Genomic DNA, 13982 nt, shown 5'->3' on the forward strand with positions numbered 1-13982 from the left:
CTGTGTGATTTGTGTTCTGGATTTAAAGCCAGATGTTTAACAAGCAAACTGTCAGCTTCCTGGGGACCTAATCGCAGCACATTTCACGGAGTTAGTGCCAGGGAGGTTATGTCACAGTCCCCACCACCCCAATACAGGAAGGATGGGGAGGTTTCCGGGAAGAGGTTTACCAGAATGCTGTCTGGATTAGAGATTAGAGATATTGGACAAACTTGAACTGTTTTCTCTGGTATATTGGAGGTTGAGAGAAGACCCGCTAGAAGTATATAAAATTATGAGAGGGTTTGAAAGGGTAGAGAGAGTCTTTATTCCAGAGTGGAAATGTCAAAGACCAGAGGGCGTAGCTTTAAGATGAGAGGCGCAAAGCTTAAAGGAGATGTGTGTGGCAAGTCTTTTACACAGAGAGCAGTGGTGCCTGGTACAGCTACTGGGGTGGGTGGTGGTGGATGCAGATACCAGTGACATTTAAACGGTTTTACGATAGGCACCCAGATAAGCAGGGAATGGAGAGATATGGATCCTTCAGCATTCGGAGGAGATTAGTTTAACTTGGCAACATGTCCAGGATGGACATTGTGAGTCAAAGGCCCTGTTCCTGTGCTGTGACATTCTGTGTTTATTTTCCATATCAATGCAGGATCTAAACAGATTCCCCTTGAGAGAGTGGAAAAGTCGCTTCCACTCCATGTTTAATGCCTCAAGATCAGAAACATATTGTATAATTACGCTAATCTGGCAACTTGAACATCTGTGACTGACATGCCAGACATTATATTACTGATACAATACAATCTATTAAAGCATCTCAGTGTGATTGCAAGCACAAATTATACCAGCGGAAACTAACAGTGTCGGTTAGAGTACATACTGATGGTGCATTTTTCGTGACGTAAGCTTAGTGCTTCAAATTTTTAGAATTTTTAACATTACAAAAAGATTACTAAAGTTTAAAACATAAAATGTATTAAATTAGGTGGTAAGGTCTATAAACAGCTTAGAGGGCAACAATCTGCCATAGACACCAACGGCAAGGAACAATATGAGGTTGGGCATCTGTTTGTCTACAAAGAACACACTGCATACTGATACTGTAACCGATTATATTCACCAGCTCATGTCAGTGAATGTACCAGTCTTGTCTCAGGGTGGGTATTTACACTACAAAACATCACTCTGAGAACACATACCTGCATCTGAAGATCATACGTAGGAAAGAAAACTGCAGATGGTGGTTTAAATCGGAGGTAGACACAAAATGCTGGAGTAACTCAGCGGGTCAGGCAGCATCTCTGGAGAGAAAGAATGGGTGACGTCACCCATTCCTTCTCTCCACAGATGCTGCCTGACCCGCTGAGTTACTACAGCATTTTGTGTCTACCTCAGAAAATAGTACACTGGGATTAAATTATCATTGTAGGAGCCATTTGTGTTTATTAGCTGTTTAGCATATTGTGGCGCCACCTGGGGGTCAAGCCACTTACTGATCGAACCTTGGACACCAGAACTGGAATGATCACGTGACAGGGAGATGGCAGTTGACGGTTGGAGATGAGTGTTGACAGTTGGAGATGACAGTTGACAGTTGACAATGAGAAGCTCAGCTCGAGCCCACGAGTGGACTGATGTGTGGTGCTCCTCTCAACAGCATCAAGCACCTAACTGTTCTCCTAACTAAGCGCGTGTGTGTTCAACCATTGTTTCATTAATAAAACCCATTTGATTCACAATGCTCGGTTTACTACAATATCATATTATTTTGTATCTTGCTGTATTATTTTTGGACACTTGGGGGTTGACGTGAGATGAATACATATATGGGCATATATGGGCATAACGTACTGGAAGGACCCAGAATTAGGAGTATAATTGGGAATGCAGAGATAGGAGGGGCAGATGCAGAGAAGCTATGGCGAGATACAGTTCTTACCAGAACTATGACGGGAGAAATACAAATCTGTTTGTAACACTACTTCAATAAATGACTAATTAAACTGAAACGTCGTGAAGATCTCTCTGGTGTTAGTTTGCGTCAAGAACGTTCACTCCACTCCTCTGTGAAGTGGTGGCAAGCGGAGAGGACTTCAGTGGGAAGGACCGAAGTTGCCATGACAGTCATTATTGCTGGCCTGTATTCACACGATGAACTACTTGAATTTGTCAATAATAAAGTGCTCTTTTGTTTAAATTTCCGGCTGCAGTGTTGCAAAGAAAAAGATTCAGCGGAGAAGGAGCCATGACTTACAGATGAGAAAAAATACACAAGAGGCCAATTCAATTCAAGCTCACCAGGTTGAGTTTCAGCAGTTCTTGGAGAGGTAACACCGCCCACATATTACTTTAAAAGAGATTTTGATATTGTATTGGACCTACTTAAGAAATGCCCATTTTCACCTTCTCTGACTCATTGTCCCACTATGATGCACCTTGTTTCAGGACAGATTCATCTTTGGTGAATGGTTTTCCTGTTCTAATGTGACAATAATTGGTCTAGGATTGGCAGGATCGGGGAAACACCTGCCAAAAGTCCAAAATGCAAGCTGATGATCCCACAGGGCATCTGTGCCAAATGTAACTCCTTAACCAAAAGATAAATAGGATAAACAAAGAGGCAAAAGTGCAGCAGTAAGAAAAGTAAAGCAATTAAATAAAAGAAAGGGGAAGCTGGAAAGTTTTTAGAACACATTGGAGGGGGGGGGGGGGGGGGGGGGAACGTAAAATGTATCTTTGCGGAAAGGTGTGGAGGTGGGCTGGGCATATGATTCAGAGGTGAGGGTCAAAGTCATTCTCTGCTGCTCCTTTGGAACGACATGTTGTAGTAGTTAGTGCTGCTGCCTCACAGCTCCCATGATCATCTCAACGGTTCACTCAATGGTTCAATGGTGCTTTATGTGTCACGTATGTAACTGCACAGTGAAATGCCTTTTGCACATATCACACATGCAGGAACCACCATGTTCTGGTGCCATTTCCAAGGTCCAATGTCCGGTTGGCCCGCACAGTTTCAGTCCAGTTTTGTTTATTGTCACATGTACCGAGGTACAGTAAAAAGCTTTTGTTGCGCGCTAACCAGTCAGCAGAAAGACAATACATGAATACAATCGATCTATTCACTGTGTATAGATATATGATGAGGGAATAACGTTTAGTGCACGGTAAAGCCAGCAAAGTCCGATCAAGGATAGTCCGAGGGTCACCAAAGAGGTAGATAGTAGTTCAGCACTGCTCTCTGGTTGTGGTAGGATGGTTCAGTTGCCTGATAACAGCTGGGAAGAAACTGTCCCTGAATCTGGGGGTGTGTGTTTTCACACTTCTTTACCTTTTGCCTGATGGGAGAGGGAAGAAGAGGGAGTGACCGGGGTGCGATGAGTTCTTGATTATGCTGCAGGCCTTGCCGAGGCAGCGTGAGGTGTAGATGGAGTCAATGGAAGGGAGGTTGGTTAGTGTGATGGTCTGGGCTGCGTCCACAAATCGCTGCAATTTCTTGCGGCATGCTCGATGTACAGGAGTGGATTTTATCTGTATCTCCCCATGACAGCATCAGATTCCTCAGAGTGCTCCAGGTATCTCCCACATCCCGAAGATGGGTTGGTTCACTGGTTAATTGACCGCTGTGATTTGCCCCTTGAATAAGTGGGTTGTTGGCGAATCAGCATTGGGTTGATGGACCGTATCATCATGAAGACAACCTAAATTTGCACTAGGCAAGGTAATATTTGCTTTACAGTCACAGAGTAATTCAGCATGTAAACAGGCCCCTCAGTCCATGCCACTCAAAATGCCTGTTCTAAGCTGAATCCCTAATTAGTATAATGTTATAAAATCACTGTTGCATCAGCAACAGATTTTTCCATTGAAATCAATAATATTTCTGGCCATAAAGATCTCATCACATATGGTGAAACTTTCATTCAGAAATAAGGGTACAAGGGTCATCTATCCCTAATATCAATGAGATCAGAGATACTTTCTGGATGGTCGTTGACATAATGAGTTGGCTGGCTTTTCACTGCAGATGCACCTCAATGTTGGGACTGCCCTTCGCAGCCCGCAGAATGTTTGATGAAACTGGACAGGAGCAGACTCTTCTGACAGATCTCCAGAGGGATCAGTTGGTAAGTTTGATTACAGAACAGAACGTAAGTACTGAGAAGATCTTTCAATCCCTTGACCCTGATTCACCATTCAGTAGAATGACGTCTGATCTGTTTATTAGTCTTTGTTCTCGATGGTTTTAACTTCAGTGTCCTACCATTTACACACCTTCCTTGGTGTGAGGAGGTATGGTGGTGTGGGTTAGGTGGGAAAAATAGGGAAAGAATTCCATCCATCTGCCACTCTTTTTTTAATGAAAGGACGGTTCCGATTCTCTTCCTAAACCAACCCAACCCAAAACATAGCCTAATAATCTCCTCCCCTGATGCTGCCTGATCTGCTGAATTCCTCCAGCACTTTGAACATATTTTGTGTTCATTGTTGATACGTACACATGCTCCTTTCTATTCAAAGGTAGACACAAAATGCTGGAGTAACTCAGCGGGTCATTCAGAATGAAGAAGGGTCTCGAGCCGAAACGTCACCCATTCCTTCTCTCCAGAGTTGTTGCCTGACCCGCTGAGTTACTCCAGCATTTTGTGTCTACCTTCGATTTAAACCAGCATCTGCACTTTTTTTTCCGACACACCTTTCTATTCAAATTGTTTTAACATTAAACACTTGGATAAATCTACCTTTCAAGCTTCTAACCCCTGCGGACAACGCGTGAAGCTTATGACATCATAATTTAACCTTCTGAGTCCTTGTGTAATCCTGTTGAATCTCTGCAGTAGAAGGAGTCCATCTGGTCTACTGAGTGAAGGTATGCATCTCGGAGAACAATCCGACCACCTATGTTGCCATGGCTTTGTCCTGAAGCCCCGCAATTATTCTCCTTCCAACATCCGACTGAAAGTCCTGTTGAATTGTTTCCACAATCCGTCCAAGCGTAACTGCTCACCCCACATTCCCCTTGTATTTCTTCTCCATCACTTGAAACCTGGGTCCTCAGATCATGATCCAGTCGCTGATAGAAATAGCGTCCCGATATTTATCCGTTGTAAACCAGCCGTGATGCTGCAATACCTTACGAGTGTTGTGTTATGTTTATAAGAAACATGTCAAAAGTACGAGAGTCTCAAATTCCAAGCACAACTTTTCTACTCAACTTGTGATAGAACACATTCATATACAAAGTGCCAGGTTTTTAAAAAAACTGGATTTAATTGCTTTTATGCTTTAATCTCGCCTGTAATCTTTATTTGTAGATTTATGTGTCCTGTGGGGAGGCTTGGACAGATCCTAAAGTCATCTCTGTCGAGAAGAAGAAACGTCTTTGCCTTAAAAGTTTGACATCAGACGTTGCTCTGATCCGCAGTTACTGCGCCATGCGTAACCCAGAAGGTAACGGGCTCTTTCACATTCATCTGGTGAGATGGGAATGTACAACTTGTGGGCAGGAGGAAACCACTTGGCCCAGTGAGGGTGGGTGTCTGTCCGTAAGAGCGCGTCTGAACTGATTCTTGCCGCATTCTCGTCTACCCCAAGGCGACCTTTCATTTCCTTGCTTATCAATAATTTACCCACGGCAGCCTTTAGAAAAATCAAAGATTATTTACTTGGCCGACTCCACCCTTTTGAGGAATGAGCTGCCAGAAGTAAAAGCAGGTACAGTTACAATGTTCAAAAGACATCTGGACAGATACATGTAGAAGATATGGGCCAAATAAAGGCCAACAGGACTAGCGCAGGTAGTCAGCTGAATTGACATGGACCAGTTAGACTGAAAGGCCTTTTTCTGCAAAGTGTAACTCAATGACTCTATGTACTCTAACCAATCAAATATCCATTTATACCCTTTTCCTGATTCTCAGCCATTCTTTATTCAAGCCTACATGTCATCTCCTAGATGATCATCTTTATTTTCCATTTTTCCCTTATCAAATGTGTGTTGGAAATCCAAGTACGGTACATCCACTGGTTCCCTCTACCCATGCTAGTTCTTTGAAGAAAAATAACTAGATGAAATATGATTTATCTTTTACAAAACAGTTGACTTTGATTACCTTGGGACAGGAGTAACCACAAATATCCTAGTTGAGTATCCTCCAGGGCAAATATCCCAAGCTTTTCTTACTGTTCCCCACTTTCAAATGTTCTAGCTGTCCATATAGCTGTACCAGCTGAACTCCAATGTTGTTCTGCTGATACAAGGGTGGCAAGTGGTAGAGTTGCTGCCTTACAGCGCCAGAGACCCAGATTCGATCCTCACTACGGGTGCTGTCTATACGGAGTTTGTTCGTTCTCTCCGTAACCTGCATGGGTTTTCCCCAGGAACTCCAGTTTCCTCTCACACTCGAAAGACGTACAGGTTTGTAGATTAGCTGGCTCGGTTAAATTGTCCGTAGAGTTCTAGGATAGTGTTAGTGCATGGGGATCGCTGGTCAGCGCGGACTCGGTGGGGCAAAGGACCGGTTTCCGCGGTATTAATTAAATAGCCCCAAGCTAAAATCAAAAATTCACCATTATATAATTTGGGAGCTATAATGTCATGTATCATGGTTGGGAAAAAATTATCATAATATTTGAGAATGCTGTATTCATTCTAAGAGTGCTCCAAATTAGTTCGAAAGTAGAATCTTGAAAACCAAAGCTAATTGGGTCGATTTGAGAGATGAATTGGCTTAGTTAACTGTGGATATTTAATTCAAATGCTTTGTAATAAGGAACAGCAAACAATTAAAGAAATATTTTGTAATTCGTAACAAAAGTACTGTGAAAATCCCATGGGTAAAGTTCATGGATAAGCTTAAAGATATTATTAGATTAATATACCAGGATAATTATGTTGCCAAGAACAGTAACGCTGAGGATTTGAAGAATTCAGGAAGTACCAAGGATGGCGAAAGATTGACAAAGAACTTTGATAAACACTTGACAAAGAACTTCGATTGTGCATTGCTAAGAACAAGTGTGGAAAACATTATTGGTATTGGTTTCTTATTGTCACATGTACTGAGAAGCACCTTTGGAGAATCTAATGAACGTAAATGAACTTGCATGGAAGTACAAGGATCTCATGGCATTATTGCAAAGACGTGGAGAATTACTACCAATGCTCCAACCATTACTTATTCCTCAATCGATGAGAATCTGAGCATCTTCTCATTATCCCCTAATGTCAGAGGGACCTTGCTGTGTTTCCTAGTTTAGTCACAAATCTTCAACAGTACTTCAATTTCTTTAAAGTCCATTGGGATACCATTAGATTATAGAAATAAGTGAACGAACAAAAAACAGGTAAAGAATGTCAGTCTGAAGAAGGGTCTCGACCCGAAACGTCACCCATTCCTTCTCCCCAGAGATGCTGCCTGACCCGCTGAGTTACTGCAGCATTTTGTGTCTACCTTCGATTTAAACCAGCATCTGCAGTTCTTTCCTGCACAAAGAATGTAATTAATGGTCGTCTGAAAATAGGGCATTTAGCATCCCATTTGACATGTTTTTGTTCCCATGCAGGTTTGGTCCTTACGGTTGTGGGTAATCTGGTTGCTGGAGCCAAGTTGGCATTGGCTGAATGTGCTGTATCCATTGATGGTGAAGATATCTCTTCTGAACCAGAGAAGCAAGACCGGACTTGTTTCCTAACAACCGAGGAAGACCATAACAGGGATGAAAACTTCTTTACTGATTTACTGTAGGTCATTCTAACCAAAACCTTTGGAGTGCATAAATTGGCAAAGATTTTGTGTTAGAAAAGTATAATTGCAATTTTGAACGAAGAATAAGACAATACATTTCAGTTGTTATAGAACAGAGAACACACATAACAGCACAGCTCAGGAACTGGTCTTTCATCCCATGATGTCTGTACTGGACGTGATACTAAGTTAAACCGATCTCCTCTGTCTGCACATTCTCCATATTCCCCCATTCTCTGCATGCACACATGCCCATCCAAACGCCTCTTAAACAACACCGTCATATCCACCTCCAACACCACTCCTGGCAGCACATTCCAGACTCCCACCACTTCATCTCCTTTAAACTTTGCCCCTCTCACCTTAAAGCTACGCCCTCTAGTCTTTGACATTTCCAATCTGGGAGATAAGTTCTGGCTGTCCACCCTATCCACGCCTCACATTATTTTACACAGTAAGAACAAGGAAAGAAACATTAGGGATACTCCATGACACTACTTTGACATTAGAAAACCAGTCTATGGTGGTGTTCCATTGTTGAGGCAGGATTAGAGTTGTGGAGGTTGGTTGTAAGAAAGTAGCTGTTGCTGACGCTGGTGGCGTGGGTCTTCAGGCTTCTGTACCTCCCCCCAGTGGTAGCAGCGAGGAGGACATGGCCTGGATGCTGGGAATCCGTCATGATAGATGCTGCCTTCATGATAGATGCTGCCTTCATGATGGATGCTGCCAGCACCTCATGTCTATACCTTTAAGCATGGGGAGGGCAGTGCCCATGATGGGCTGGGCTGGGTCCACCCCTCTCTGCAGCCTCGTGCATTCCTGTGCATTGGCATTACCATACCCAGACCAATGGATATTTTTAAGGCGGAAATTGACAGGTTATTGATTAGTATGGATGTCAGGGGTTATGGGGAGAAGGCAGGGGAATGGGGCTAGGAGGGAGAGAGAGGTCAGCCATGATTGAATGGCGGAGTAGACGATGGGATGAATGGCTTACTTCTGCTCCTGACCCACTTTGTGTGTTGGATGCAACCAGTGCAGGTTCACTTGGAGTACTCTCTATCCAGAGAGTAAGGGAACATGAAGCTTTGAGCTTCAACCCATGAAGAGCCTTCAGGTGTCCCAGGACTGTGCTATATCCTCCAGCCCTGGATTACCCAGTTGTGGGCACAGTCGCCAGCAGACCTACTGAAGGTTTGTGCAGAAGACTCGCTCTACGGTGAGATGATGTTTTGCATGAAGTAGTTGGCCATGGTTCTCTGCGTTTCTTCCAGCGATGCACACACCAGGACACATTTTCTTCTTGACGCTCAGCAACCCAAAGGACTTTATCTGTGGGAAAGAAATTCAAAGGCATTGGATGATGATGAGGTCTCACAGCAAGAAGATGGGCGATCGTTTACAAACATCGATTTGTACAATAAATACAGGTTATGCACCATTTTAAAAATTCATTCAGTAGATGTGGACATGAGTTGCAATGCTGGGATTTGTTGCAACGTTGCTTCCAAACCGAGCAGATGCCAAGTTAAACTAATCCTTTCAATAGACAATAGACAATAGGTGCAGGAGTAGGCCATTCAGCCCTTCGAGCCAGCACCGCCATTCAATGCGATCATGGCTGATCACTCTCAATCAGTACCCCGTTCCTGCCTTCTCCCCATACCCCCTCACTCCGCTATCCTTAAGAGCTCTATCCAGCTCTCTCTTGAAAGCATCCAACGAACTGGCCTCCACTGCCTTCTGAGGCAGAGAATTCCACACCTTCACCACCCTCTGACTGAAAAAGTTCTTCCTCATCTCCGTTCTAAATGGCCTACCCCTTATTCTTAAACTGTGGCCCCTTGTCCTGGACTCCCCCAACATTGGGAACATCTGCCTCTAATGTGTCCAATCCCCTAATTATCTTATATGTTTCAATAAGATCCCCCCTCATCCTTCTAAATTCCAGTGTATACAAGCCCAATCGCTCCAGCCTTTCAACATACGACAGTCCCGCCATTCCGGGAATTAACCTAGTGAACCTACGCTGCACGCCCTCAAATCCTTCCTCAAATTTGGAGACCAAAACTGCACACAGTACTCCAGGTGCGGTCTCACCAGGGCCCGGTACAACTGTAGAAGGACCTCTTTGCTCCTATACTCAACTCCTCTTGTTACGAAGGCCAACATTCCATTGGCTTTCTTCACTGCCTGCTGTACCTGCATGCTTCCTTTCATTGACTGATGCACTAGGACACCCAGATCTCGTTGAACTCCCCCTCCTCCTAACTTGACACCATTCAGATAATAATCTGCCTTTCTATTCTTACTTCCAAAGTGAATAACCTCACACTTATCTACATTAAACTGCATCTGCCATGTATCCGCCCACTCACACAACCTGTCCAAGTCACCCTGCAGCCTTATTGCATCTTCCTCACAATTCACACTACCCCCCAACTTAGTATCATCTGCAAATTTGCTAATGGTACTTTTAATCCCTTCGTCTAAGTCATTAATGTATATCGTAAATAGCTGGGGTCCCAGCACCGAACCTTGCGGTACCCCACTGGTCACTGCCCGCCATTCCGAAAGGGACCCATTTATCCCCACTCTTTGCCTTCTGTCTGTCAACCAATTTTCTATCCTGCATGTGATCCATGTCTCTATTCCCTGCACATCCATGTGACTATCTAAATGCCTCTTAAACACCACTGCTGTATCTGCCTTCACCACCACCCCCAGCAGCAAACTCCAGGCAACCCACTGTATACAAAACATGCCCTACATATCTCCTCTGAACTTTGCCCCTCTCACTTTAAAGCAATGCCCTTTAGTCTTTTGACAATTCTACCCTGGGGGAACAAAAAGGTTTTATCTACCCTATCTATGTTCTCATAACTTTATATACTTTTATCATCTTTATGTTAGTCTTTGAAAAACCCATTCTAAGGTTCAGAAACCAAACCGGGGTACTGATTGTGGATGATCAACCATGATCACATTGAATGGCGGTTCCTCCTGCACCTGTTGTCTATTGTCTAACCCCTGGTCCATTGGGGTGAGTGGGGAGTGAGCTTCTCAGCGGTTCAGTTAATGAATGTAATTCACGGTCTCTGTATATAGCCTTGGTTTCCGTATTTAAGGGGGGGATATTCCTACATTGATGTCCCTTCACAACTGATTCATTAAGGTGATTCCTGGGATGAAAGGGCTTTACTGTGAGGAACATCAGGCATCTTGGTCAGCAGAGATGGGTTGGACTGAGGGGCCTGTTTCCGTGCTGAATGACTATAACGAGAAGGAATCGTTTCAAAATATGAGCTCTACATAAAATAGTGATGAAGAGGGATTTCTGCCGTGAGTGTGGTGAATCTTTGGCATTTCCAGAGATGCTTCAGTTCAGTTTAGTTTATTGTCACCTGTACCGAGGTACAGTGAAAAGCTTTTGGTGCATGCTATCCAGTCAGCGGAAAGACAATACATGATTACAATCGAACCATTTACAAGTGTATGTATACATAATAAGGGAATAACGTTTAGTGCAAGGTAAAGCCAGCAAAGTCATGTCAAGGATAGTCAGAGGGTCATCAGAGAGGTTAATTGTACCTCTTCCAAAGATGTGTGTAAGAGGCATCAATGAACATATTCAAAGCTGAGGTCAGCAGACATTTGGACTATTGCTTCATCAAAGGTTTTGGGGAATCAGGTGGGAAAGTGGAATCAGATTAATCATCATCTTGCTAAATGACAGAGCAAACCTGATTGATCTTCTAATTCTAATGTTCTAATGTTTAGTTAACTTTCCCTTGCAGGCCCTCGAAAAAATCTCTTAGGCCCCAAAAGGTACATCAGCAGCAGTTCCAGTTCCAAGATGGACACATCATCAACTGTAACTATCCTTGGCTTGTCGTGGGGGTTCCTGAGACGAATGCACAGGCAGGCATGGAGGTGACATTGGTGGAGAAGAAAGCTGATGACATCTTTCAACGATGGAAGTTATCAGATGGAAGCAGGTGAAAGACCACCTCAATAGCATGGCAGAGCTGTGGGCATGCTAGGTTAAGGAGATGATTTTAGAGCACGATCGCTAAATGGAAGGCAGTCTTTGTGCATGAAGTGCTCACATTTGAGCGTTTGTTCTTCCCGTATAGGGTGCATGCTGGACATTGTGGTAATGTCATGTGTGAGCAACTTGGGCCACTCACGGAATCTCACCTGGCGAATAATGGGCAGGTTTGTCAGTGAAAAGGGGGACATGCTCACTGGCCTGTTGCTTCTGTTGATCTGGAAGTACTTTGGTTGATGTTTGCTGCCTTCCTTCTTGCTCCCTAGCATCTTTTAACAGTCAGTTAACCTACCGAGCAACGAACCTATGGGATGTGGGAGGAATCTGGATCATCTAGGGGAAAGTGCAAACTGCACCGAAGGTCAGGATTGAACCAGTGTCACTGGAGCTGTGAGATACCACCCTTACCTGCTCTGCGATACGATAAGACCACTTCTATTTCCAAATGTTGCATGGAATAATGGGCCCTTGCTACTTTGATGTAAAGCTTTTGGGACCAGAACAGTTTTGGTCTTTTTATCAAAAGAAACAAATGCATGTGTTAAATGAAGGTTCACCAGGTACCTGTGGGAAGAGAATATTGCCTTTTTGGGAGAGCTGGATTGGAGAAATGTCCTCCAAAGTTTAAATGAAAGGTGATCTCATTGAATGATAGGTAGGTCTTATAAAGCTTCACAACGGGGTGATTGTCTTCCCTTGGGGTGGCACAGTGCCAGAGTGTTAGAGCCGCTGCCTAACAGCGCCAGAGACCCGGGTTGGATCCTGACCATGGATGGTGTCTGTATGGAGATTGTACGTTCTCCCCGTGACTGTGAGGGTTTTCTCCGGGTGCTCCGGTTTCCTCCCACACTCCAAGGACGTACAGGTTTGCAGGTTAATTGACTTTGGTAAAATTGTAAATTGTCTCGCGTGTGTCAGATAGTGTTAGTGTACAGGGTTATCGTGGGTCAGCGCGGACTTCATGGACTGAAGGGCTTGTTTCCGCGCTGTGTCTCTAATGTCTGATGTCTAAAGACTGGAGCTCCGATAAAGGTAAAAGGTTGTCTTTTTAGACCGAGATGTTGAGAGAGATGCAAGTCTTTGTAATTTCCCCCTTAGGAGTATCTATCCTAGCCTTTGAGTATATTCAAGGCTCGGATAAATAGATCCTTGGAACATTGGAAATCCGGGAAATGAGGATTGGTCAGGAAAGCGTTTAAATAAATGTTTAGGCATGAATTTCTTGAGATGTAAAAGTCTTCCTTGAGAAGATATTTTGCATATTTCTGTTCTATTCCTTCTTATATTCTTGCATTTAATTCCAGTATTAAGGTCTGATTCATTCAACCATTCTAAGTTTGTGTCACGTGAAAGCTGTGGTTTCACTACAGAATATCGGCTGAACCAGTGTGCATTGTCAATCCGCAGGACATTCCATTTACTGGCCAATCCTGACCTTGTGCTGGCAGTCTCAATGCCCCAAATTACACCAGGTACCAGCAGGAGCGCGATGGAGCTTCAGGGATGTTCAGTCATTCTTCAGGTTAGCAAAGTTTCAGTTTTCACAATTATTATTCGTTTGTTTTAAGCTGCATGGGCCCACCACCGATTTTCCAGCAGCCTTTGTGCCAGAGCACTGAGATTTAGAAGGATGAGAGGGGATCTTATTGAAACATATAAGATTATTAAGGGGTTGGACATGTTAGAGGCAGGAAACATGTTCCCAATGTTGGGGGAGTCCAGAACTAGGGGCCACAGTTTAAGAATAAGGGGTAGGCCATTTAGAACGGAGATGAGGTGAAACTTTTTCAGTCAGAGAGTTGTGAATCTGTGGAATTCTCTGCCTCAGAAGGCAGTGGAAGCCAATTCTCTGAATGCATTCAAGAGAGAGCTAGATAGAGCGCTTAAGGATAGCGGAGTCAGGGGCTATGGGGAGAAGGCAGGAACGGGGTACTGATTGAGAGTGATCAGCCATGATCACATTGAATGGTGGTGCTGGCTCGAAGGGCCGAATGGCCTACTCCTGCACCTATTGTCTATTGTCTATTGTGTGGGAGAATCCGAAGATCTCGGAGAAAACCCATGCAGGTCACAGGGAGAGTGTACAAACTCTGTACAGACAGCACCCGTAGTTGGGATGGAACCCGGGTCTCCGGAGCTGCATTCGCTGTACGGCGGCAACTCTACCGCTGCACCACCGTGCCCGCTCTATGCTTTAC

At 44.0% G+C, this 13982-nt stretch overlaps 1 protein-coding gene across 1 annotated transcript in view; it reads left to right on the forward strand.

Moving 5' to 3' along the window:
- The window catches only part of LOC144602149 (doublecortin domain-containing protein 1-like), a 309816-nt gene that overhangs the window by 235048 nt on the left and 60786 nt on the right, over positions 1-13982 (forward strand). Inside the window, exons 23-29 of the mRNA XM_078414883.1 lie at positions 2193-2315; positions 4013-4112; positions 5301-5436; positions 7552-7729; positions 9008-9163; positions 11531-11731; positions 13192-13306. Coding sequence (XP_078271009.1) covers positions 2193-2315; positions 4013-4112; positions 5301-5436; positions 7552-7729; positions 9008-9163; positions 11531-11731; positions 13192-13306 — 1009 coding nt within the window. The remainder of the gene's footprint in view (positions 1-2192; positions 2316-4012; positions 4113-5300; positions 5437-7551; positions 7730-9007; positions 9164-11530; positions 11732-13191; positions 13307-13982) is intronic.

This window comes from Rhinoraja longicauda, chromosome 18 (genome assembly GCF_053455715.1).
Source record: "Rhinoraja longicauda isolate Sanriku21f chromosome 18, sRhiLon1.1, whole genome shotgun sequence".
Lineage (NCBI taxonomy): Eukaryota > Metazoa > Chordata > Chondrichthyes > Rajiformes > Arhynchobatidae > Rhinoraja > Rhinoraja longicauda.